The sequence below is a fragment of the Cibotium barometz genome, chromosome 16, assembly GCF_041138505.1.
Source record: "Cibotium barometz isolate CiBa-2024 chromosome 16, ASM4113850v1, whole genome shotgun sequence".
NCBI classification, from domain to species: domain Eukaryota; kingdom Viridiplantae; phylum Streptophyta; class Polypodiopsida; order Cyatheales; family Cibotiaceae; genus Cibotium; species Cibotium barometz.
The window spans coordinates 12,512,713-12,536,188 of NC_141061.1; the positions used below are offsets into that span (position 1 = coordinate 12,512,713).

At 38.6% G+C, this 23,476-nt stretch overlaps 1 protein-coding gene across 2 annotated transcripts; it reads right to left on the minus strand.

The window, feature by feature from the left end:
• Positions 1 to 466: 466 nt before the first annotated feature.
• On the minus strand, positions 467 to 3,404 carry LOC147630377 (uncharacterized). 2 transcript variants are annotated; one of them, XM_086810240.1, is made up of 4 exons: positions 3,269 to 3,404; positions 1,665 to 1,791; positions 1,199 to 1,271; positions 467 to 949 (listed from the first exon to the last, which is right to left on the minus strand). In XM_086810240.1, exons 1-4 carry the CDS (start codon positions 3,345 to 3,347, stop codon positions 677 to 679), a joined length of 552 nt encoding a protein of 183 aa, XP_086666366.1. In that variant the 5' UTR covers positions 3,348 to 3,404; the 3' UTR covers positions 467 to 676. The 2 variants fall into 2 exon arrangements, with proteins under 2 accessions (XP_086666366.1, XP_086666367.1); XM_086810241.1 differs by having other exon boundaries at positions 1,665 to 1,810; positions 3,269 to 3,309.
• Between the last annotated feature and the right edge of the window lie 20,072 nt (positions 3,405 to 23,476).

Genomic DNA, 23,476 nt, shown 5'->3' on the forward strand with positions numbered 1-23,476 from the left:
TCCCTTCTTTCATATAAGAACAAAAACATGTCCAACCCCACAGGTTGCCAACCTTTTCGCGGTTGATACTCGCTACATCATCAAAGCATCACATTAGAAATGCCACATCATTACCTGCAAATTGCCGTGTCGTCATTGTACAAAATTTTCTGCATTTTGAGGCCTTTCGGCTGAAAATGGGCTTCTAGTGTTCTCTCTCTCTCTCTCTCTCTCTCTCTTTAGGAAAAGATAGGGCTTGACCCTTTTCCATTAAACTGACTCTAAGAGTCCAAAATACATGAAAAACCGGGGAAAAAACCAACACAGATAAACAATAATCATATTACAAGGGGGAAAAGTGCCCAGTAGCACAGATCTAGCCTAATTAGGGACTACAATCCACTACTCTCTCTCTCTCTCTCTCTCTCTCTCTCTCTCTCTCACACACACACACACACACACAGTCGGAAGCACCAAGACCATCCAATTATTCTAATCCTTCTTACTACATATAAAAGGAGATACCACGTCTTTGAGATACAACTATACAAGGAAAAGTATCTGACGTAGCTGCTCTGCTTAAAAGCTGCAGCTAGGCATAAGATCACCATATGACCATCTTCAAGTAGGCCTTTTATGTTGCACTACATTCATTAGTTTAATTGTAAACAAGTTAAAAAACAAGGAGAACTTGAGATTAAGTAATCCTCTTCTGATTGGACCTCTCTATCAGGAGAACTAAAGCAGTAACAACACTTGCATAGACTCCGTTGGGAATCTTGCGCACAAACTTGCCCACACGTGGCACATCCTCTGTAGCTCGTTTGGTCGCAAATGCCAATGCAGGTGCCACGACCACAAAGATGAGAATGTTTCTGCCTACTTTCTTGGCCACTTTGGACGTGAACTTGTGAATGAATGCAGCGAATTCCTCCCGGTCCAAGACGTTATCATGGTTTGTATCGAAAGTCTGCGGTAAACCAGTGCAAGATGGCTGTAGCATTCATGGGAAAAGAGCAAACAATCATGCACAAAATGCAATGTGTGCACCTGATTTGGTTGAAGAGGGCAATTATGCACAAAGAAGAATGTGCATGATGCAAGTGCACAATCATGTACACATACAGTAAAGGCAACTATGCCCACAAAAATTTTGGATACTCTACAGCAAGCCTACAATTAAGCTCCACTGCGGTCGCCATTCTTGCAGGCCTCTTACCTTCAGCATGTCTACAACTTCTTCCCGTGTTGGTGGATCATAGTGAGGACCAGGAAAATGCTTGTTTATGTCACTGTTAACATAGAAGCACCAAAAAAGATAAGAAAAGCCTGCCTTATATAGCAGCAGATAGTTACATGCACACTAAGACACTTATGAGAGAGCGCACCCCACAATCACAAGAAGTTTTGGGCGGTTTCCCTCGTAGGAAAGAGGCCCCCTTTCCCTCATGTTTCCCTATAATGTTCAACATCATGAGCTTCTGTAGACAAGGCTCCGCATACCTAGCTACGTGCGGTGGGGGGTTGAAAGTCCCCCTTTCCGGGGGCAGGCAGCCCCCTGCCCCCACCGCATCTAGCTAGGTATGCTATGCCTCACCTGCAGAAGCTCATGATATTGTCATAATTTGCAAAGTGGAAATTATAGTAAGAAAGTGTCGTGTTGAAAACTAAAGAGGCCAACTTACTTGTAAACCAGAAGAACAGCAGTGTAGAGCTCTTGGGATGTCAATTCATCCTTTCCGCTATGGCCTGAGAAGTAGTCGAAAACACGATCTATAATAGGCCTGACGGGTCTTTCAGTGCATCCTTTTGCTGCATCAAGCACCATAAACTATACACATAACATGCTGTGAAGGCACAATTTCATTTCAATGTGTTGGTAAGCACATTTGATGCAGAGTTTGATAGCTGCACTCTCGACTTAGGCTATTAACAATATGTACACCATCATAAGGCCAGAGGACACTCCTCACTATTACTTACAAGCACTCCTCCTACTCGTAGCTATCAATATGCATAGATATGTTTTGAATAGACGAGATCCATGAGAAGTTTTGTATGTTTCCCCTTGCATGTAATAGGTTTTCCTGAAAGTGTTTGACATCATGAGTTCTGCAGAAGAGGCTAGGTGGGTTCGGTGGAGCGCAGGGACTGCCAGCGCGACATCATGAGTTCTGCAGAAGAGGCACCACATAACTAGCTAGTTGTGGTGGAGGGTAGGGACTGCCAGCCTCCCTACTCTCACCGCACCTAGCTAGGCATGATGTGCCTACCCTGCGGAAAATATATACCTAGATGAATCCAGGGTCATCACCTGCAGAAAATGTCTAAATTTTCTTCTGTTTGCATATGACAAGATGAAACCCACCCTTGGAGCATTGTAACAATAAGTTAAAGCTCTATAACATTTGGGCATAAGCTGAAGCAGTGTATCATGAAGGACGTGCTAAAGATGTTTCATGATTCATGAGCAGAAAATAAACAGGAAAATGCTAATACTTAAACTGTATTCACCACTGTGTCACCGGGCAATTGTAGTCACAAGGTTTGGGACAACCCTTCCCAAAAACCCACCTTAATTCTTAGCACCATTAATCCCACATGTGTAAAGATATTTTACATACATGAATACATACATACACATACATACCATGGGGGAAGGACCCACAGGTATTTTACATGCATGAATATTTACACACATCCAAACATACATGCATGCATGCATGAATCCACATACATAACATACACACATACATACATGATAGACCTAAGAAGTCAAAAGATGCTCCTCATCCCATACATACATGTGCATACGACCTAAGAAGTCATGAGATGCTCCTCATCCCATACGTACATGTGCATACATCCCATACATACATAAATACACATACATACATACATAAATATGCACGTGCGCGCGCGCACACACAGAGACACACAGAGTGACTCGTGACTGTTTGGCTCTCAGCACCTGTCAGTACTCAGTGAAAGAGGTCAAGGTTTCATGTGCTGTGTATGCTTTAAATGCAAACGCCGTGTACCCTCTTGCTGTTTCATCATTCAATCTAAGCAAGGGGATGCAACAGTCTCCTAATAAAGAGATTCAAACAAGCTTGGTTTATGATCTTGAAACACAATTCTGCGTCTATGTATGCCATTGCAATGAACATGCGAAGATGAAAACAAATGATTCCGAGCTGCGTGTGTGTGTGTGTGTGGGGGTTTTGCAGAATAAGGGGATTCTGCAAAGTGGCAGAAAACGAAATAGGGTTTGGCAGAGAGGACTTACGGTGAATTATGCCCATGTCGATGGAAGCCTTGACGAGAAGCTGGTAAAAACGGGTTCTCTCCAGAACTTCTTTATACATACATCTACATATTTATATATTTTTATATGATATGTCCAAAACTTCTTGTGATTTAATAAACTCTATGTATGTATGTTTCTACGTACACACACATACATACATATATACATAAATATATTTGTGTAGTTTATATATAGATATGTATATTTATGTATTGTATTTAACATGCATACATATATACATACATACATGTGTATGTGTATGTGTATGTGTCACATATACATACATGTTTGTATGTGTGTAGTGCATTTATATATGTATGTACCAACAAGGGGGGGAGAATCTACCCCCATAACCATCCATCAAGGTTATTGGACCCATACTTGTGCATTCAATAAAGTTTAAAACCGTTCATAAAATGAATATAAAAGGTTAAAATTCACAAAAGGAAAGTGAATAGTGTGCAGCCTCATTATCTTTAACTCGCTAGGAACTCGCACCTTAACATATTCTTGACTGATGTAAACTAAAGCGGTTATTTTTCCCCCACCTTGTAAAAGAGGATTTGAGTCTTCTCAAAAAAGCCCCTCTTGCTAAAATTGAGGGTATGGGGCCTCTTGTTAAGCAAAAGCAAACTCCCTCCTTCCACATTGCAAGAAGGTGAATGGGAGCAGATATGTGGTCCTCCATGAGACATCTATGACTATAATAAGGCATCACAATTTTGGCTAATTCTAAGTGTCGATTGTTGCATGTAAAGTCAAAGCATACTAGAGGTGAACTAGGGGAAGTGATCTTGCACGTAAAATCAGACTAAACTAGATACATGTTTGGGACCTAGAATTCTTTTGAGAAAAAGTGCCCATTTGAAGCCAAGTATCTAACCATTATACTTATAAGATATGATCAATGATATGCACCACCCATGGCATTTGATGTTGTATTTAGTACACAAGTTGCAAAGGATCCCCTAAGGATGGCGCCCTCGGTGGATTCACCTCAAAAACACTTAGTGTATCACATGCAATCAAAAGGAAGGGTATTTTAATTCAACTTTTGGAAAAAATTTAATGAGATCACAATAATAGGAGGGATATTTTAATTCAACTTCAAAATAAAATCCATTAGTTTATAAGTAAAGAGGGGTGTTCTTATCGGGGGGAAATTTTAGTTAAGGGGTTTTTAAATACCCCTTGAACGCATGTGATGCATAGGATTTCTTAAAAGTGCACCCCCCCAGATGATGCCTCAGGTGTACGTCTTGTGTGTATGTGCACTTTGATATAGTAGATATAGAATATCTCTATCACACTCATATGCTAATACATTCTCTCCCTCACACAGTCACCCTTAATATAGAAACTAGGAAACCTTTGATCCAAAAATGGGGCATAGATTTCCTCTCTCTCTCTCTCTCTCTCTCTCTCTCTCTCTCTCTCTCTCTCGATCTTTTACCATCTCATGCATGCTTTGCCATAGCCTCCGGCTGCGTGAGGGTGAGGGCTCTCGTTTTCCATTGTACGGTACAAGAATTACCCTGGCCGTGTGCTCCTATTTACATTGCCCGACCACCCATGACCCGTTGGTCCTTGCACACCAGTGAGACATCCTAGGCACCCTTGGCCATGCACTTGGTTAACCCTTGTCCCCTTAACCATGTTAGTGCCAAAGCATCCCGGTTATGCCTTAAACCCACACCCAAGATTAACGGTCCGTTGTCCTGACATTACTCTCCCTTTTTGGAAGAGTTCTCGTTTCTCAAAATCAAAAGTAGGAAATTGCTTCTTGAGCACGCTAATGTTTTCCCAAGTGGAATCTTCCTTAGGCTTGTCTTTTCACTTGCCAACGAACATGATGTCAGGTAAGTAATGTATGGTAGTCCAGTACCTTTTTGGATTCATGAGGTTGTACTGGAGGTTCCATGTATTCTACCAACATAGTATTGTCAACCACATTTGCCCCTAGAAGAAGATGTTTCTTCAAGTGACTCACATGGAAAACTAGATGTACACGAGAATGTGTACTTGTAGGTGACAAAACCTATCTTCTTAAGAATTTTAAAGGGACCACAAAACCTGACAGTTTTGGTACAAATGTTGTTGTCGGACTTGCAGAATTTTCGGGAACACGTAAGAAAACCTCATCACCTTCTTGAAAATGAACCGATCTACATTTCTTATCTACAAACTTCTTGTTATGATCTTGACCTTGTTGAATATTTTGACAAGCTTACCGTAGCATATCCATATGATCTTACAAATCCATAAAAGCATAACATTCATCAAACTTCAATTTTGATGACATTACCTCTCCCTTGAGATCATAGTGATCCTCGACTATGCTTGTATCAAGTGAAAGGAAGCCCATCTATACTCCGAATCCACATTTGAGTATAACTCACTTTCATGGACTAGATGGCTAGTCTAGCAGGTGCTTAGGTGACAAAGTCATCGCGCTAAGCTGACACTTGGTTACTCTTTATTATCACTCCACATGCACATTTGAGTGATAATGACATTCCTCGACTAGATAATAAGTCTAGCAGGTGTTTAGGAGACAAGTCTCGCTAAACCATTTCTTGGAAACATTGGTGTACACCTGTCAAACATTTTAATGCACATTTATAAAGAAAAAGAATCTTTGCATTAAATTTTTGTTCCTTTTTATACATCGATGTCTTGAATATCATTCAAAGCATGAAGGAGCTTGTAGTCTTGCAATAGGGCAAGAGAATCCTTCAGTTGGGGTTCTTGCATCCATTTAGCATCTTCTAGAGGATAATTCTTAAATTTAATTAAATACTTACGTATTACCTTACCACTTCGAAGAATGTTGTCCTTATGCTTAAGGATGACCTCAAGTCATAGGATCTCCTCTTGGTCCTCTATCTTAGGAGGATCCTCTTCTATTGGGTCCATTGGAGGTGAGCCTTTAAACAACTTTAATAGACTCACATGGAAGGCATTATGTATATGCCAATGCTCTGGTAGCTTGAGTCTAAAAGATGTTTTATTGATTCTTTCAAGAATCTAGAATAGACCATAATACCTCTTGGAGAGCTTAGGATAAATCTTTTGATGACCTCTGGGTCTTCCTTGCCAATCCTTGCCTATCGTTTGACATAAACGGGCCTTGGGGAACTTGAACAAAACCCATTCATCCTCTTTTAGCTCTAAAGGCCTTTGATGCTTATCCGCAACTCGTTTTTGCTTTTCTTATGACACTTGAATAGATTCTTTTATCCTTTGAAAAGCTATCTTGATGTCATGCACATATTCATCAGCCGTGAATATACTTGAATGCATCCTTAAGATTGGTGGAAGCTTTGAATGTCCTTCCACAATCTCAAATGGAGACTTCCCTGTAGAGGAATGCATCGTGTTATTATATGCAAATTCTACTAGGGGTAAATATTTCTCCCATTGTTTGCTTTGATCTCTCTCTCCAACATAGCTTCTGAGAAGATCAAGAATAATAGCATTCATAGTTTCTGATTGCCCATCCGTTTGAGGGTGATAGGCTGTGGGGAAATTGAGCTTAGTGCCCAAATTTTCAAATAGTCCTCTCCAAAAGAGACTTATCATTCTTGGGTCTTTATCGGAGACTATTGAACTTGGCATTCCATGGTACTTGAAAATTTGGGATATGAATATGGTAGCCATGTGGTGTGACTTAATAGACTTTTTAATAGGTATAAAATGAGCCTATTTACTAAATGGTCCACCACTGTCCATATGCCCGTATTTCCATGTATGGACTTTGGTAATCCAAAGATGAAGTCCATTGAAATGCTCTCCCATGGAGCTTCTGGAATTGGCAATGGTTGTAACAATCCAGGGACTCTTCTTCTATCATATTTGACCTTTTGACATACCATGCATTTCTCTACATGATCATGGATGTCCTTGCGTATGGAGGGCCAATAGAAATAGGTTTTTATTGCTTGAGTAGTGGCTTGAATGCCACGATGCCCTACGTATGGAGGACCATGAGATTCATACATTGCTTTCTCATGAAGTTCCTTGGTTACACATAATCGATCATGAACCATGCAAAAGGAATCCTTCCTTTAGTGAGAAAGGTTCATGGAAGTTATTACTCTCTAAATCTACCATAATAGAGGTAAAGCCTTCATCTTGTGCATACTTGTTAATCATGCTTTTAAGGTCATGATTATATGCTATGGAGACTACATTTACTCTAGGCCTTCGTGAGAGTGCATCTCCAAACCACATTTTGCTTTCCAAGATACATGGGCTATGTGGAAATTGAATTGTGAGAGAAAATTAGCCCATCTCATTTGCTTATCAAAAAGCTTGGTTTGCATAAGGAAATACTTAATACTTTGGTGATCTGTATGTATTATGAAGGGTGTACCTGACAAGTAATGCTTCCAAGAATCTAGAGCTTCGATAACTGCAAGCAGTTCTTTCTCATAGATTCCTAATACTTGTTCTTGTGAATTCAGCCTTCTACTTTCATAAGCAATAGGATGTCCTTCTTGAGAAAGAACAGTCCCAATGCTATCACCACAAGCATCACAATGAACTTCGAAAGGCTTATCAAAATCAGGGAGTATTAAGAGTGGTTTTGTCATAAGCCTTTCCTTGAGCTCTTTGAAGGCATTGTCTTCTTTTATGGTCCACTAAAATTTGACCTTTTTCTTTGTCAAATCATGGAGTGGACCCACTATTATAGAGAACTTTGAAATAAAGCATCTCTATAATAGGAACACATGCTAATGAAGCTTCTTACCTCATGGAGGTTCTTTGGTTGTGGCCACTCATTTATTACCTTAAGCTTCTCGGGATCCATTTGGATACCCTCCTTAGAGATAATGTGACCAAGATACTTAATCTCTTTAAGGAAGAACTCACTTTTCTTCCCATTAGCATAAAGCTTATTTTAGCACACAATTCTTCAAAAATTACCTTTAAGTGCTCTTTATGTTCTTCCATTGTCCTAGAATATATGATTATATCATCCAATGTATGCCCTATGTTTCCTAAATAGTCTTTCCATTAACCTATTAAAGGTTGTTGGAGCATTGATAAGACCAAAGGGCATCACCACATACTCATACAAGCCAAATTGTGTACAAAAAGCAGTCTTGTGGGGATGTCATGAGGTACTATCCTTATTTGATGATAGCCACTATAAGATGAACCTTGTAGCTTATCAAAAATGTCCTCTATGCAGGGGATTGGAAATCGATTTTTAATTGTGTTCTTGTTTAGTGCACGGTAGTCCACACACATGCGATAGGACCCATCCTTCTTTTGCACTAATAACACAGGTGAGCAAAAAAGGAGATGAACTAGGTCGTACCATCCCCTTCTCAAGAAGCTCATTCACTTCAGAGAGTATCTCTTCTTGTTAAGCATGAGAAACATGATATGGAGGCTTATTAGGAGGTGTACTACCTGGCACTAGTTCAATCCTATGGTCATCCTCTCCTCTTGAAGGAGGTAACTCACTAGGGATAGAGTCTAAAAAACAATTACTATATGCTTGAAAGAAAGACATATAGTGCATTTCATCATTAGAGCTCATATTAGTATTAGCTACTTGAGAGAGTGTATCATGAGAGTCTTTGACAAAAATCATGTACACAAAAAGAGAAGACTTCCGAGATAGTTATACTGGCTTTTGTGCATGAACATACCTACGCACATCTTCATGGAGCCCGGCCAAAAACTGTTGCTTTTGCTCCGAGAAATTTATCTTCTTAAAGACAATAGCTTTGAGATGCAAATCCCAAAACTTATCTATATAGTGTTGCATAGTCTCTCCCTTTTTGAGCTTAAGAGCATGCCATGATGTTAGCATATCATCTTGAGCTTGGTCGCTTAGGAATTGCTTCATGATAGCATTCCTACATTCTTGCCAAGTTTTGGGCCGCTCAGGGCCGCTCAACCTTGAGCTCGAAGAATTGCCCACATGACGTAGCTTTGATTATTCGGTGAAGTGCTCCCCACCAAAAGTTGCATCAAATTGTTGGATAAAGTTGAGTACTTTATCCATATTGCCATATGTACCATCAAATGTGAGAAAAGTCACATTCTTTCCACCCTCCTTGAATGTTTGAAGCTTGCGAGCTCTCTTCCAAGCATAATAGGTCCTTTTGTGCCTTCTTGATATGTGAGTGGAGGCGCTTGACCTTTCTTGTAGAGGACTCTCTTCATCACCTTTCGAGAGTGAAGGGCTTGATGGAGGTGAAGGAGACCTTCTCCTTCTTCGATTAAAATTGCTTCTTCTACTTCTTCCACTTTTGGATGAGGAAGACCCATCACTTGAAGAAGATCTTTGCTGTCTACAATGGGAACGTCATTCTTGAGTGGAGATTGCCCCTCCCATTCCACGAGCATTCTTACATGCTCAGTCCCTTGTGGAGAATTAACTTCTCGTGGAGGAGACTTTGTTGTAAGAACCATGCCATGAGCAAACATTAAAGCTTGAACCATGGGCCTGAAAAAGGGATTATGTTGTGCATCATGCAAGCTTTGTACTAAATTTCTTAAGGCATGAGTTCCTTGTGTTGAAGCTTCATCTTCCTTAAAATTTACTTGATGCCAACTATGCTCATTGTGTGGAATGAAAGACATGATTCCTTCACAAAATTCACTACCTTTTTATGAGAATTCTTGGATCGTAGCTTAATTAAAAGTGCTAATTTCAATTAAGCAACACCTACAAGGCTCTGATACCAATGAAACCAATTTTACCATAAGCTTCTTTATGGAAAATAACAAGTATTTACTCAAGCTCTTTTAGTAATGATTTCCTTTTAATTTCCTCCCTTAGTAGTGATAACATGTGATAGGAATAATGTAGTAGCTAATGCATTCATTCAACTATTTGTACACGCAAACAACTTACATATGCATTCATTTGACTACTCACACACACCGACTACTAGCTTATGCATTCATTTAGTTACTCACATACACAAAAACAAGTAGCATATGCAAAACAAGCATGTAAAACAAGAACTTAACACAAAAAAACAAGATTGAGGGTCAAATTTCTTGAGGTTGACCCCCCCTTGAAAGGCTTTGTATTAATCTTTTGCTCTTGAACTCTTTACATAAAGAGAGAAGCTTGAATTAATACATCTCTTGGACCATGGAGTCTAGGATCTCCATAACCCATGAGCTTATGGGCTTGCTAAGGACCTTGTGCTACGTTGTCCTCTTCTCAAAGCCTCAATGGCTATTCAAGCCAAGAGTACTTGCGGAGAAAAGGAGAGTCTTGAAGAGGATTTAGGTAGGAGCTTGAGCTAGAAGTGCTCCATAGCCTAAGTACTTATCTACCAAGGGTAGTACATTAACATAAGCATGTAACTAGCATATGAGTGCTTGAGCTTGAAGAGATTGATGAGAGCTTTCACTTGTGCTTCTTCACACTCTAATTACCTTCCTAATGAGAAATATAATCCACTTTTAAGAACTTGAGTAGATGTGGTGGAAAGTTGATGCCATTTTTAGTATCCATGTGGCTTAGAGAGAGGTAGAGCATGGGTGAGTCATGAGGGAAGTTGGGAGTCTATTTCTTCACCTTTAATTGGGTAAGAAATGTTCTAAATGGAACAAATAAATACCTCCTTTCCATTGTCATTACTCTTTGTCCATACGCCCACTTTTGATACCTCTCGTAAGTCGTATTTTAACCGTTTTTGGTCATTCGGACCGTTTGCACTCCGTAAAATTCTGGTGAGATCCTAGGAAAATCTTCCATGCACTTTTGAAGTAAAATTCACCTTTTGGCACTTCTCTTGACTTGAATTCACTTTCATACATGCCTCTTTGTCCATCCATATGTGCTTTCGTGTGCTTTTTCTCTCTCAAATGGCCACTTTTAGAGAGGGAAAAGCCTTGATAAAGCACAACATTCATAAACTTCAATTTTGATGACATTTTCCTTCTTCATTAAGCTTTTTGTGTGCATTTTTTGCAACCCTAGTTCCATTAGAAGAGCCACAAAGTTCAAGTGAGGTTGATCAGTGTAAGCCCCTACCAAATTATTATGAAGAAGAACAGAAGCACTTGCCCCCAATGCATGATGAAGAAGAAAGATGAGCCATTTCAAACAAAAAGGTGCCGTGGCACGAAAGGTAAAGATGGGATGGAAGAAGAATTTGAAGATGTACAAAAAGGAGTTGTAGAGAAGAGTATGGCAAAGAGAAAGGAGATTGAGACACTCCTAGTAGAAGATAGTCAGAAAAGGATGAGGCTAATGATGGGAGAAGGCAAAAGAAAAAGGCATGGCTAATGATGGGGAAGAGACACATGTTGAGGAGAGGGTTGCAACGGGCATGAGACAGAGACCAAAAAAGTGAGAGGTGAGAGAGCTACAATGGAAGAAGGGGACACAAAAAGGGAGGACTCTCCAAAAATAGTAGAGTATGCTAGCAAAGAGCAAGAGACCTACCCTAGACAACAAGAGACTAAGATAAATAAAGAAAAGAAGGTTACATTGTAGATATATCTTTCATTTTACCTTAGTGTAGTATAATGGAAACATTTTTGTCTTGTAGTTCTTTAGAACAAATATTTTGCTCTCATATTTTGGAGACCTAAAAATGAAGCCACACACATTCAATATTATCATGATATCTTCTTTGTACCTAAAACATTCCAAAGTTAATAAAAGAAAATGCAAATCTTACCTTTAATGTGTTTTGGAGACCTAAAATGAAGCTAAAATGTAGTTCTCCAGAACAAATATTTTTCTCTCATCTTTTGGAGACCTAAAATGAAGCCACCGACATTCAATATTATCATGATATCTTCTTTGTACCTAAAATATTCCAAAGCTAATAAAAGAAAATGCAAATCTTACCTTTAATGTGTTTCCTTTGAAGCTATACTACTCTAGTAATTCTACTTCCTCTTCATATATGACCTTACTATAGTTGTTGGAGGGTTCACTATTTCCAAAGTAAGATAAGTGGCTATACTTGATTTTTAGCCAATGTCTATATGTATAATGGGATTGATCTCTATGTCATCTTGGTTTCTATCTAATGCCACCAAATTTCCAGTTAGCAAATGTGATTGTTTATAGAAATAAGATCATATAAAATTTTGCATCCTAATCAATTAGTTAGCAAATAGAGTATTTCAATCTACCTCACATATTCTATTATTAGAAAACTTTCTATCCCACCCTTTGTCTAAACTTATATATGTCTCCAAATTCTTATACGCAAGCAAGGTACTTTTTGGGGCTATGGGACAACAATAAGCAATGGGTAAGCAACAAAGTCCACAAAAAACTCTATAGGCATATAAATCTTAATCTTTACAAATCTTGATGGATTGTTAGGTTTTAGACCTTTTTGAATCCCATTTAAAGGCTTTATCGAAAATCTACACTAATATTTAAGTTAGGAAGAGGCCACTCTGAGAGCTAAGAAAGTTTGGTTGGAAAAGATTTTCTTGTTTCTCTGACCTTACTAACTCATTATGTTTTGCTAAGATCGACAAAGCCAAATGTCATCGGCTACAACCGTCATTGTATATTAAAATCCCGTCAATTTTGTAAATCAGGGGCTGTTACGGCTTCTAATTTGTAAATATGAGCTAGATTAGGAGCCTCTGATAGTGTAGGGGTGATAAACTTTGAGCCAACAATGCTGGGTATAAAAACCGGCACTTTGTAATTTGAAAGGACCATTCTCTTGTGAAAGAATGAAGAGTTGAGCTCGTCAAAAGTTTGCGGCGGTGATCTTCTAGTGCATCTTACGTGGCGCAAACAAGTGAGTAATTTTCATTAAGCTTTCTTGCATGTGTTCTCTAGTGTGTATGCTTGACATTGATGTGCTTTATGCATCATATGAGTACATGTGTGTGTCGTAGTTGTCGCGTATGCATACGAACTACTCCTGGCCATAGCCGCTTGTAGAAAACACCATTTTCCGACATAAGACCATATTTGGAATCCTTACGACCTGTAGATTGTAGATCTAGCTCAAATCGTCATTTTCATGACACTTTCACGTGTGATACGTGATTGTGTCACAAATGTGTTTTGATGTCGAAACGCTGCCAGATTTAGTTCAACTCTTAGGGATAGCTTGCTTATACCTTAGTACACTAGTCTATGCAAAGAGATCATGATTTGGTGTGCCAGATCCTAGTAGATCTGAGTTCTTGCTCTCTACTTGCGTCGTGCATCTAACTTATGATTTCTCCGCATCTGGTGATTCTAATGGCATGGATAGAGTTTTGGTAGCTTAAGCACTCAGTACATATCATAAAATGTTGATTTGGACTACGTCTCATTAGCGCACCATAGATTACTGTCCTTAGGTTCATGCATGAGCTTATATGAGTGTTCTCATTACGTTTGGCCTGTTTGATTCACCTAGACTGACAAGCTAGCGTGGCCTCCGACTGTCCAAGCTCTCGGTCCCCTACGGTATTGACATTGTATATGCGTTGCTGCTAGGCTGCTATCATCTGACACGATTCACAGTCGCTCCATGCGAGAGTGATAGCGAGGAAACATTATATAACCTACCATTATATTGTTGCTCACCTTTAAATTAATGAATAACATTAATGAGTCCTTTTATAAGAGGAAGGGTATAAATCTACAAAAATAAGACATGATTAATAAAATGAAAATACAATAATTATAATTTAATCTATACACATAACTAGAGAAGAATGATGATACTTACAAATTGATCTGTGCTATGGTTATCCTTATGGCTTTTCTTTGTGCATGTAGACATGTCACACTAAAACCTCTTTTATTGTCCTATGGGTACACATTAGAGTGAACTACTTCACTATAGCCTTCCAATGATCTAAAAATTCAATAAAGTTGGACTTCTTACACTTTCTTATTTGAGAAAAACCCCAAGTATCTTTGCTAATGGTCAATGGAGTCCATTGGTTTTCTCATCGAGAGTGTTTGCACAATAGTTTTTGCCTTTAAGACCTCTATAGTGTGACCATGGTTGCAAAAGTAGAGGATTTTATGCAATGAGAAAATTAATGAGAGCTAATACATTCTAGTACTATGAAGCTTTTACTTTTGGAGAGCCTCGTAGGACTCCACAATGTGGGGATATTTGCAATAGTACAAATTTTGATATAGGAATAGCTAATGAGAGCTAATCTATTCCAGTAGTGTAAAGTTTTTGCCTTGGGAGGAAAAATGAGATTCAAGTAGGTGGGAAAGAGAAAGACAAAGGATGATAAAAAATTCTCAATAACTTATCAATATTTGGTAAAAATAACTTTTTAAAGCTATTAGCAAAAAATTCCTAATCTAGTACCATAGAAACTTGACTCCAAATTGTCTTAACTAATCCTAATCATCATCGAGCTAATAATTCAACAAGTTCAAAATAATCTAGCATAAACAAAATTTTGAGAGATTGGAGACTAGTCTAGAATGATTAATGAGAAGCACTAGAATGATTAGTGAGAAGCACTAGGTGGAAGAAGTTGATAAAAATACATTTGCATTAGATATGTGCTTTGAAAATGAGTGCACACACACACATATACGAAAGGCAGAGGGGGAATTTGCAAGTGGTTGGTACACTAACATAAGCTCCAAGTTTACTTATTATAACCAATATACCTAGATAGTCCACTAGCCCACCTTAATTCATGGCTTGTACAAAGGAGGTAAGGGCCTCTTTGAGCCCCAAGTTCGGTTTTTGTAATTGATATAGGTACATAATCTACTAGCCCACCTTAATTCATGGTTTTCACAAAGGAGGTGAGGGCCTCTTTGAGCACCAAGTTCATTTGTTATAATGAATAGAGCTAGATAGCCCACTAGCCCACCTTAATACATGTCTTCCACAAAGGAGGTAAGGTTGTGATGGGCCTCTTGAATGGCCAATTGAGCGGACTCACGGAGTTGTGTGACTCTTTGAGAAAAGTGACCTTGCATGATAGCTCGCACTCCACTAGCCACCTCTTCCCTATGCACTAAACTATCTTCATTGGTCCTCAAGCGTACGCCCACTTGCAAGTATTTGTGCACAAAGTTGGCAATTTGGGGATTGTCCCCAAGAATAGGCAAGCAAAGCATGGGAACACCAAAAGTTATACTTTCCAATGTCGAGTTCCACCCGCTATGTGTCAGAAAGCCTCCTATCTCGCAAGGTGTTGTAACACTTTCCTTTGAGGTGCCCATGACACAAACATCCCTTTCCTTCGGCCATTAATTTGGTCACGAAGACCATGTATCTGTGTGCTATTTGCCAATGCATTTGGCCGAACAACCCACAAAAACTTGTACCCACTCTCTTCTATGCCCATTTCTATCTCTTCTACTTGATTTGCCTCTACCTCCCCTTCACTATGCTGGTCCAACCATGTCAAGCATGCTTCGTCCTCGGTAAATATGCTTCTCGCTTGTTGCGCCATGCCACTCTGCAAGCCTACATCATCCTTGTGCCATTTAGGAAGACAAGGCCCTATGAATCTCACATCAAATTGATAGTGATGGTAACAATGGGGCTTCCAAGGATTTGAAAGAATTTATGAAAATGGTTTGAGCTTCCTCAATGCCCTCATATAAGCTATGGAAAAATTTGAGCTTCTGCAACTTCACTTCCGAGGAATCTTTCATACTTATTAAGCCAGAGTATGCCATGCCATCCTTCTTACTTAGCATACCAAATTGTGATACAAGTATCTCTTCAGTCTCCTCATCTGCATTTTTTCAAAAAAAGCATTTTAATAAGACATTGACTCTTTGTAAAGCCATTCTTCACATTGAAAACTCTTTGTAAAGCCATTCTTCACATTGAACACTTCTTTTCTTAATGCTAGATTTTCCTCTTGGTACCAAGAAGGATCGATCATGATACCCTCACTAACCACTTGCTCCACTTCACTGATGGTACATTGAACATTCTTGAGAACATTATTTTCCTTTAAAGCATGCCCAAGTTTTATTTCAAATTCTTTCAATTTTTGGAATCATGGTCTCGTCAACACACAGACACACACTCTCACTCACTCACATGTGTATATGTGTAAAAAATCCTTCTTTTATTTGAAAGCAAAGCAAAGTTTTAGAGATTTTTATAACAATTATATAGAATCCCCTCCTAATAGTAATGGTTGATTGCTTGTTCCTCTCATGGTGAAAGGTTGATAATCTTGTTCAAATACTTATATTTCAAAAAATGATTTTGATAACTTAGTTCAAAAAATTACATATTCTATGGCCATTCAATGAAAAATTACACAACTATACCTCTCTCTCTCTCTCTCTAGAGAGAGAGAGAGAGAGAGAGAGAGAGAGAGAATATATATATAGAGATGCATAGAGAATGTCTCTCTCTCTCTCTCTATATATATATATAGAGAGAGAGAGAGTCTCTATATACGTATTTTATGAAATAGGAGTCGCATGTGATGGCCAGTCGGTCTTGCTCAGGGCCCCGACATACATTGGTCCGTATTTTAGTTTTATGCAAAAACCAGTGGTCGTTTGCCACCCGCTCCTCAAATTCACAAGAAGTTTTAGGCATTTTCCCACCAAAATTCCCACTAACACTTGGGCCACCCTTCTCTCTCTCTCTCTCTCTCTCTCTCTCTCTCTCTCTCTTCATTTCATCACGGTGGTTTCAATATCTTGTCATCATTACAACACTCCAAATTTCGTTTCAAGTAATATTACAAATGCGATTGGTCTCTCCTATATACCACAACATAAACTACTTTTATTCCTCGTCACATTCTCAAGGATTAAATCCTCTACCCTACTACTACCAGGTTCCACGATGACATTCTCTTAGCACCAGTGCCAATACTCGGACCTTCAACTACCATGTGTACATGATATGCCTAGGTCCATTTGGAAAAATCACATTCTTGGAGACCTCGCACATCAAAATCCGCTCACAACTCTCTCCACAACATGTGCCTGTATGATGTGTGGATTCATCTTTCTCCCAATCTTTTCGATCTACCCTTTCATTCAAAAAAGAGCATGCCACAAACAACAAAGCATGTGTGGAAAGGACATATTTTTAAATCAAATTGCAATAAGCTCTTTCCTAGATAATTAATGCCTTTAGTAATGGTAGCATGTGATAAGAAAAACATAGTCGCTCATGAGACTCGTAAGTAAGCCCTTTTGACCAAAGATAGAAATTCATATATATAAATAAATAAATATATATATATATAGACACACACACACACACACACACACACACACACACACACACATTGATATAATATAACAATGTACTTGCCATAGAATATGTAATTTTGATATATTACACAACATTGATACAAGTACACCTAGCATCTTTTTTTATCTCATCAACCTATAATATATATAAAGTCTCAAATAAGTTTGGATAGATCTCTTTCAGATATGTGGTTTCTAAGGACAACTTCTTACTTTGGTATGATGACCATTATCAACATGGAGGATCTCCAACCAAATAGAGCACTAGGCATTCAAATTTTGTGCAATAATGAGACCATTGACATCATAAATGTATGTGGTGCTAATAATACTAAAGGTAGAATTGATCTCTGGAATATTTTGAGTCATCATTCCCCCACAAATGCCATCATTTGTGAGGATTTATGATGCAATGAATTCAACCTCGATGTCTATCTTTATGCCAATAGCAAAAAGAGCCACTTGGGATAGTTTTTCTAAAGTATAGACTCTCTCTAATGTATGATAATTGGTCAAGACTAATGTAGAGGGGCAAGGGCTACACTTACCACTCTCAATCTCATTCCAAGGCATTGGTAAGATTGGATAGAATATACATTGCGAATCTTGATTGCTTTGCTCCTACTTGTTCTTCATTGATCATCACCAGTTAACTCTCTTTAACCACTTTCCTATTGTACTTCAATTTGATGGTGGCTATGATTTCCATTCATCTATGCAAGGTTTGAGATGCACTAGAACTCTCATGGTTAATAATCTCTTGGTTGATAAATCTCATTTTAATGTTGTTGTTCTTCTTAAACTCTGGGATAATATGCATGAAAATGGGATTAAAAAATGGATGCTCTTTGTTCAAGGGATACAAAACATCATTAAAATCCATGGGAAAAAATGCTTTGAGACTGAAGGAGACTGAAGGAGAGAAAGAGGATCAAACTAGACAAGACTTGGCCATTTTTAGAGAAATAGCCTCTCTTAGATCTTTGACTAGCTACTATGAAAACCAATTCCTCATTTCCCTTGTTTGAGGAACAAATTCACAACTTTTAGCAAGACCAAGCTGCTAAAGATAGATTCTTGCTTAGGAATGCTGAGTTTTTAGATGTGCATGGCATATCTAAATCATTCTTCAACAAACTAAAACATTAAAAAAATAGAAATACCATGGCCTGTCACACCCTTCTTGATGGAAGGGAGATAACTCAAGGCAAGGATTTGGCTAAAGCTTGTGTTGCATATTATGAGGATATTCTAAATTGTAATTCACCTATAAGCACTAACCATATCCAAGCTTGTTCTACAAAGCTTGATACAATTCCTTGTCAAGCGGACTACTAGTCATAACATGTGCTCTAGACTCTCCCTTCACAAAAGAAGAAATCTTTCAAGCCCTTAAAAAATTAGGCAACAATAAAATTCTAGGCTATGATGATGGTCTAATTAAAGAATTCATGCTCAAATTCTAGCATGTAATGGGAGATGAAATCCTTCAAATAATAAATTAGGGCTTGCTAGATAGTCACCTTGACAAAGAACTAAATAAGGCCATCATCAAATTTTCGCCAAAAAAGGTCGTGTCAAAATTTAAATCATTGGAGACCAATTACTATACTTGGTGTGCTTTATAGAATTCTAGCCAAAGCTATCGCCAACCGATTGTCCCCTTCCCTTAGAAAGTTAGTGCATACTAACCAATATGGCTTAATTGGTGGTAGAAGTATAATGAATAACATTCTTATAGTTCAATTGGGATTTGAATATACTTCTTCCTTAATGAAGAGTGCGTGCGGGAGCGGGTGTGTGTGTGTGTGTAGCACAGAGATGGAGAAGAAGAAGACACAAGATGTGGACTCCTTGTCACAACAATGAGTGACTAGGGTTTTGAGAGAGTCCTTATTAGTTAGACTACAAAGAATGGTCTTCGGCTGCCCACTTACTTAGGGTTGGTACTATGGGCTTTACCACCCCAACAACCTCCCACTGTCACTCTTCCATTCGTTGCAGTCCTTTTTTATGTGGCCTTTCTTGTGACAATAATAGCATTCTATATTCTTTCCACGACCACGTGATTTGCTACGAGATTGATTTCTGTCTCTATAGACTTCCCCTTTGCATGGGATCTCCCCCTTACCATGAGGGCTTTGGAACCCTTGGCTGGTTCCATGTTCTTTCTATTTACTTCCTCTGTTAGAAACTGCATTCAACATTTGCACTGGTAAGACCATCAAAAGGGGCAGAATTACTAAGAGCTGTCCGAAACGTGTCCTAGCTTTCTGGTAATGTGACCAACAAGAACATAGCTTTCATAAAATCATTAAACATAATGCCCTGTGCTGACAGCTAACTGAAAATAGTGTTAAACTCATTAAGATGGTTGGACATGGACATCCCTTCCTTCATCTTCAAATCACCCAATTGTTTCAGCCAATAAACCTAAGAAGCTACACTCTGCTTCTCATATAGGTCACATAATTTCTACCATAAATCATAGTTGTTGATCTTATCTTTGACATTGAAGTAAATAGATTTAGATAGTGTTAGCATGATGGTAGACCTGGTGAGCTCATCCAAGTCTTGTCATTCCTCCTGTGGCATAGCTTCTGGTTTGACTTCTTTTAGCTTGATAGGCTTGATCTGCTTTTTCTGCACTAAGATATTATAGATCTGCTCTTTATGGCATATCAAAAGTCTAAGGACTAAACTTGATGCAACGTCCAAGAGATGTTTTCTCATTGGCTATGGGGAAGGGGACTTTGGGTATCATCCATGGGATCTTGAAGATAATAAAATATTTAGGAGTAGAGATGTTGTTTTTAATGAACATACTGTGTATAAGGATTACTTGCATAGAAAACAAACAAAAGTTGCAGGTGATGAGTACATGGAACTTGACAAAAATGGAGACTCAGGTAGCAACAACAACCAACAAGAACATCAACAAGATGAGGATCCTCAACCTATATTGAAAGATCTACAAGAGTAAGCAGACCTCCTGAAAGATTCATTCCTTCCTTCAACCATCTCTCGCTTATGGATTCTAGGGAGCTAGAGTCATATGAAGAAGCCATGCAGCATAAATGCAAAAAGGAGTGGGAGAAGAGCATGCCAAAAGAAATGGACTCATTAGACCAAAACCAAACTTGGGATTTGGTTAACCTACCTACAGGTAAAAGGGCATTGAAAAATAAATGGGTGTATAGGTTGAAAGAAGAAGAATCAAAACCACTTTACCTTCCCATTTACCTTCATTGTGGTAATAATAAAACACTTCTTCCTAGGGGTAACAGTAGAAATATTTTTACCATGGCAGTGATGGGTTTGTCCCTTAACTTCTTGGTTATTTCATAGTCTACTAATGTAGCATTGGCCAATGCTCTTAAATGTGCATGCAATACAGTTGGGCCTCCCTTGACCATGGTGGAGCTTGCCCTTACTCTTAGATTCTCCAAATATATTGATGCCCAATTGATGGGCTTTCCCTTTCTAAGGCTATTAGCCTACTATAATTCTTGGTCGATATGTCTTTGGTCTTGGCCATCAAGATAATGTGTTTGGTCTTTGCTGAAATGTCTGGTCTTGGCCAATATGTCTTTGGTCTTGGCCATCAAGATAATGTCTTTTGTCTTGACCGATATGTCTGGTCTTGGCCAATATGTCTTTGGTCTTGGCCATTAAGATAATGTTTTGCAGGTAGAATTAAAACTATGACCTCCTTGTTGGGTCTGCAATATCCTTAACGTGATGCATGTAGCCTTTTATATAAGGACTTCATCTACCATAGGATATGGCTTGTTTCTGGACTTCATCAACATGGTCTACCTACCGAGAGTGATGGCATACTTATCATTCTAGCTCACTCACTAGTGGTTTCACATTGACCACCATTGTATTTAGGTTACTTCTTATGTTGTATTTCATTATGTTATTGTAGCCCTCTCTTGTTTTGTTGAATTGTGAAGAAGAACAAGAAGAAGATTTCAGCCTCCATTTCTCTTGTGTACTCCTTGTGTTGTGTGTGTATGTGCTTACAAGAGCTCAAGCTCTCTCCTTCTCTATCTCTTTACATGGTATCAGAGCTTAGTTGTAGCTGCCCACGAGCAGCAAGCAGAAGCAAGATAAGTAGCAATTGAGGGGGTAAGTATCTCTCCATTCTCCTCCCTCGTGTGTAATAGTGAATTTTTTATTAAGTCTCTCTTCAATTAGGGTGGTAATATGGTTTTGTTATCTTAATGGCATACTTGGTGGGTGTCATTAAAATAATGGAGCATATAGGTGAAAAATAGGAAAAGGAAATGAACATCACTTCACCATTACCATTTATAAAGGATATGAATTGCTGAAGGGTTGATTGTTGATGTAGGTACCACCGTTGATGCTTAACTCTTGTTGATGTGGAGTCTTGACCGCCCTTGATTCTTCAATTTGCCTTGTTTTATTAGTGAAATTGGCTAGAGATGGGCTAGAGAAAGGTGAGAATAGAGAATTATAAGTGGTAGTATTCCATAAGTGAAGCAACTTTGATGGGGATGGTGAGAATGTGGTGGGTGATGGTGGTGACTAGCAAGCTCTCTATTGAAGGAGAGTACACAAGGAGAAGTAGTGTGTGTAAGAGATCAAGCGGAAAATCAAGGCAAAAAAGGAAGTTTGAAGTTGACTGGCTAATTTTTCAAGGAACATCGGGTGGGCATGAAGCCAAGCTTGGAGAGAGAAGGTGTGGACAAGGCAAAAGGTAGAGAGAGAGAGAGAGCTTAGGTTGACCTTTTTTATGAGGAGAGAGAGAGAGACACATACCCTTTTGTGGTGGATGGGAGGAGGCCAAGCTTACTCTTGCCAACTTGCATGCATTAAATGCTATCTTCCTCCTTCATATGTTACCAATTATGAAAAAAGAGAAGCCATTCACTATTTTCAAGCACTTTGTTCTCTCCCACTTTCTTACAAGATGCCAAGATTCCTTCCATCATTTAGCTTAGGTTATCCAAAAATCAAAACCACTTTACCTTCCCATTTATCTTCACCATGGTAACAATAAAACACTTCTTCTTAGGGGGTACAAGTAGAAATATTTTTACCATAGGGATAAAATCTAAAAGTTGCCAATTTCCCCTCTAGAAAACCGTGTTTTCCTAAAACCAACCTTGGGTAAATAAGAGAATACTCCCAAGCAATCTTTAACCTTGGATAGCTAGAAACCCCAAAAACCCATGTAAGAGTATGTTCCATGAAGAGTTGAGTCCAAGAGTTGGTCCAATGTAGTTGGACTCAAGAGTTGAGTCCAATGTAGTTGGATGTAACTTAGATTGCCTCTCATAGAGAATGAACCTGTTTTATTTGAAGCACAACATCGTAGAAAGGCACCTATAATAACATATATATGTTTACCATAATTATTTTCTTTTTATCGTATGGTAAAATTATTTACTTTTTATCGTACAATAATTGAATAATTTATTTTTACACTATGGGTAAAAATAGAAATTCACACCTATGAAAAAAATACTTATTTATGTACACAAAGGCACTCAGGGGTGGTAGAACCCACTCACACATGCATAGAAGATAGAAAGCAAGGTAAAAAAGAAAGATGAAGTTATTGCCACACTTTGTACTTCAAACTCAAGTAAAACCTTGGATCATTATCTTTGCCCTTATGCTAGAGATATTCATGCCTCTAGCTCATTGTGATAGCTTACATGTGTATTTCCCCGGATCCCAAACCTTTATGCATATCTCCCACAGCACCTTGATGTGTATGTGAAGCTTGTAAACAGAAAACTTGGCCCTATTATGGTGGCATCCAAAAAGGCATTCCAAACCAACTCCACAACTTGGGGGGGGCTCTTTGCAGATCTATGTGGCACCCCAAACACTATCAGCTATTTCCATTACATCAAAGAGAATAAAATATGCATCTTGTGCTGTTGTGTGGAACATTCATCCAAATGCAAATATAGCATTCCATGCTCCTCAAAACCCTATCCAATTTCTTTCAAAGATGACTTTCTTTC

Bases quoted from the DNA above. Each gene is read 5' to 3' on its own strand.
- LOC147630377 (XM_086810240.1), bottom strand. From the start codon at position 3,347: ATGTATAAAGAAGTTCTGGAGAGAACCCGTTTTTACCAGCTTCTCGTC. The intron at 1,792-3,268 runs GTAAGTCCTCTC...TGCTTGATGCAG, and splicing joins CGACATGGGCATAATTCACC to CAAAAGGATGCACTGAAAGA. The intron at 1,272-1,664 runs GTAAGTTGGCCT...CTATGTTAACAG, and splicing joins GCTGTTCTTCTGGTTTACAA to TGACATAAACAAGCATTTTC.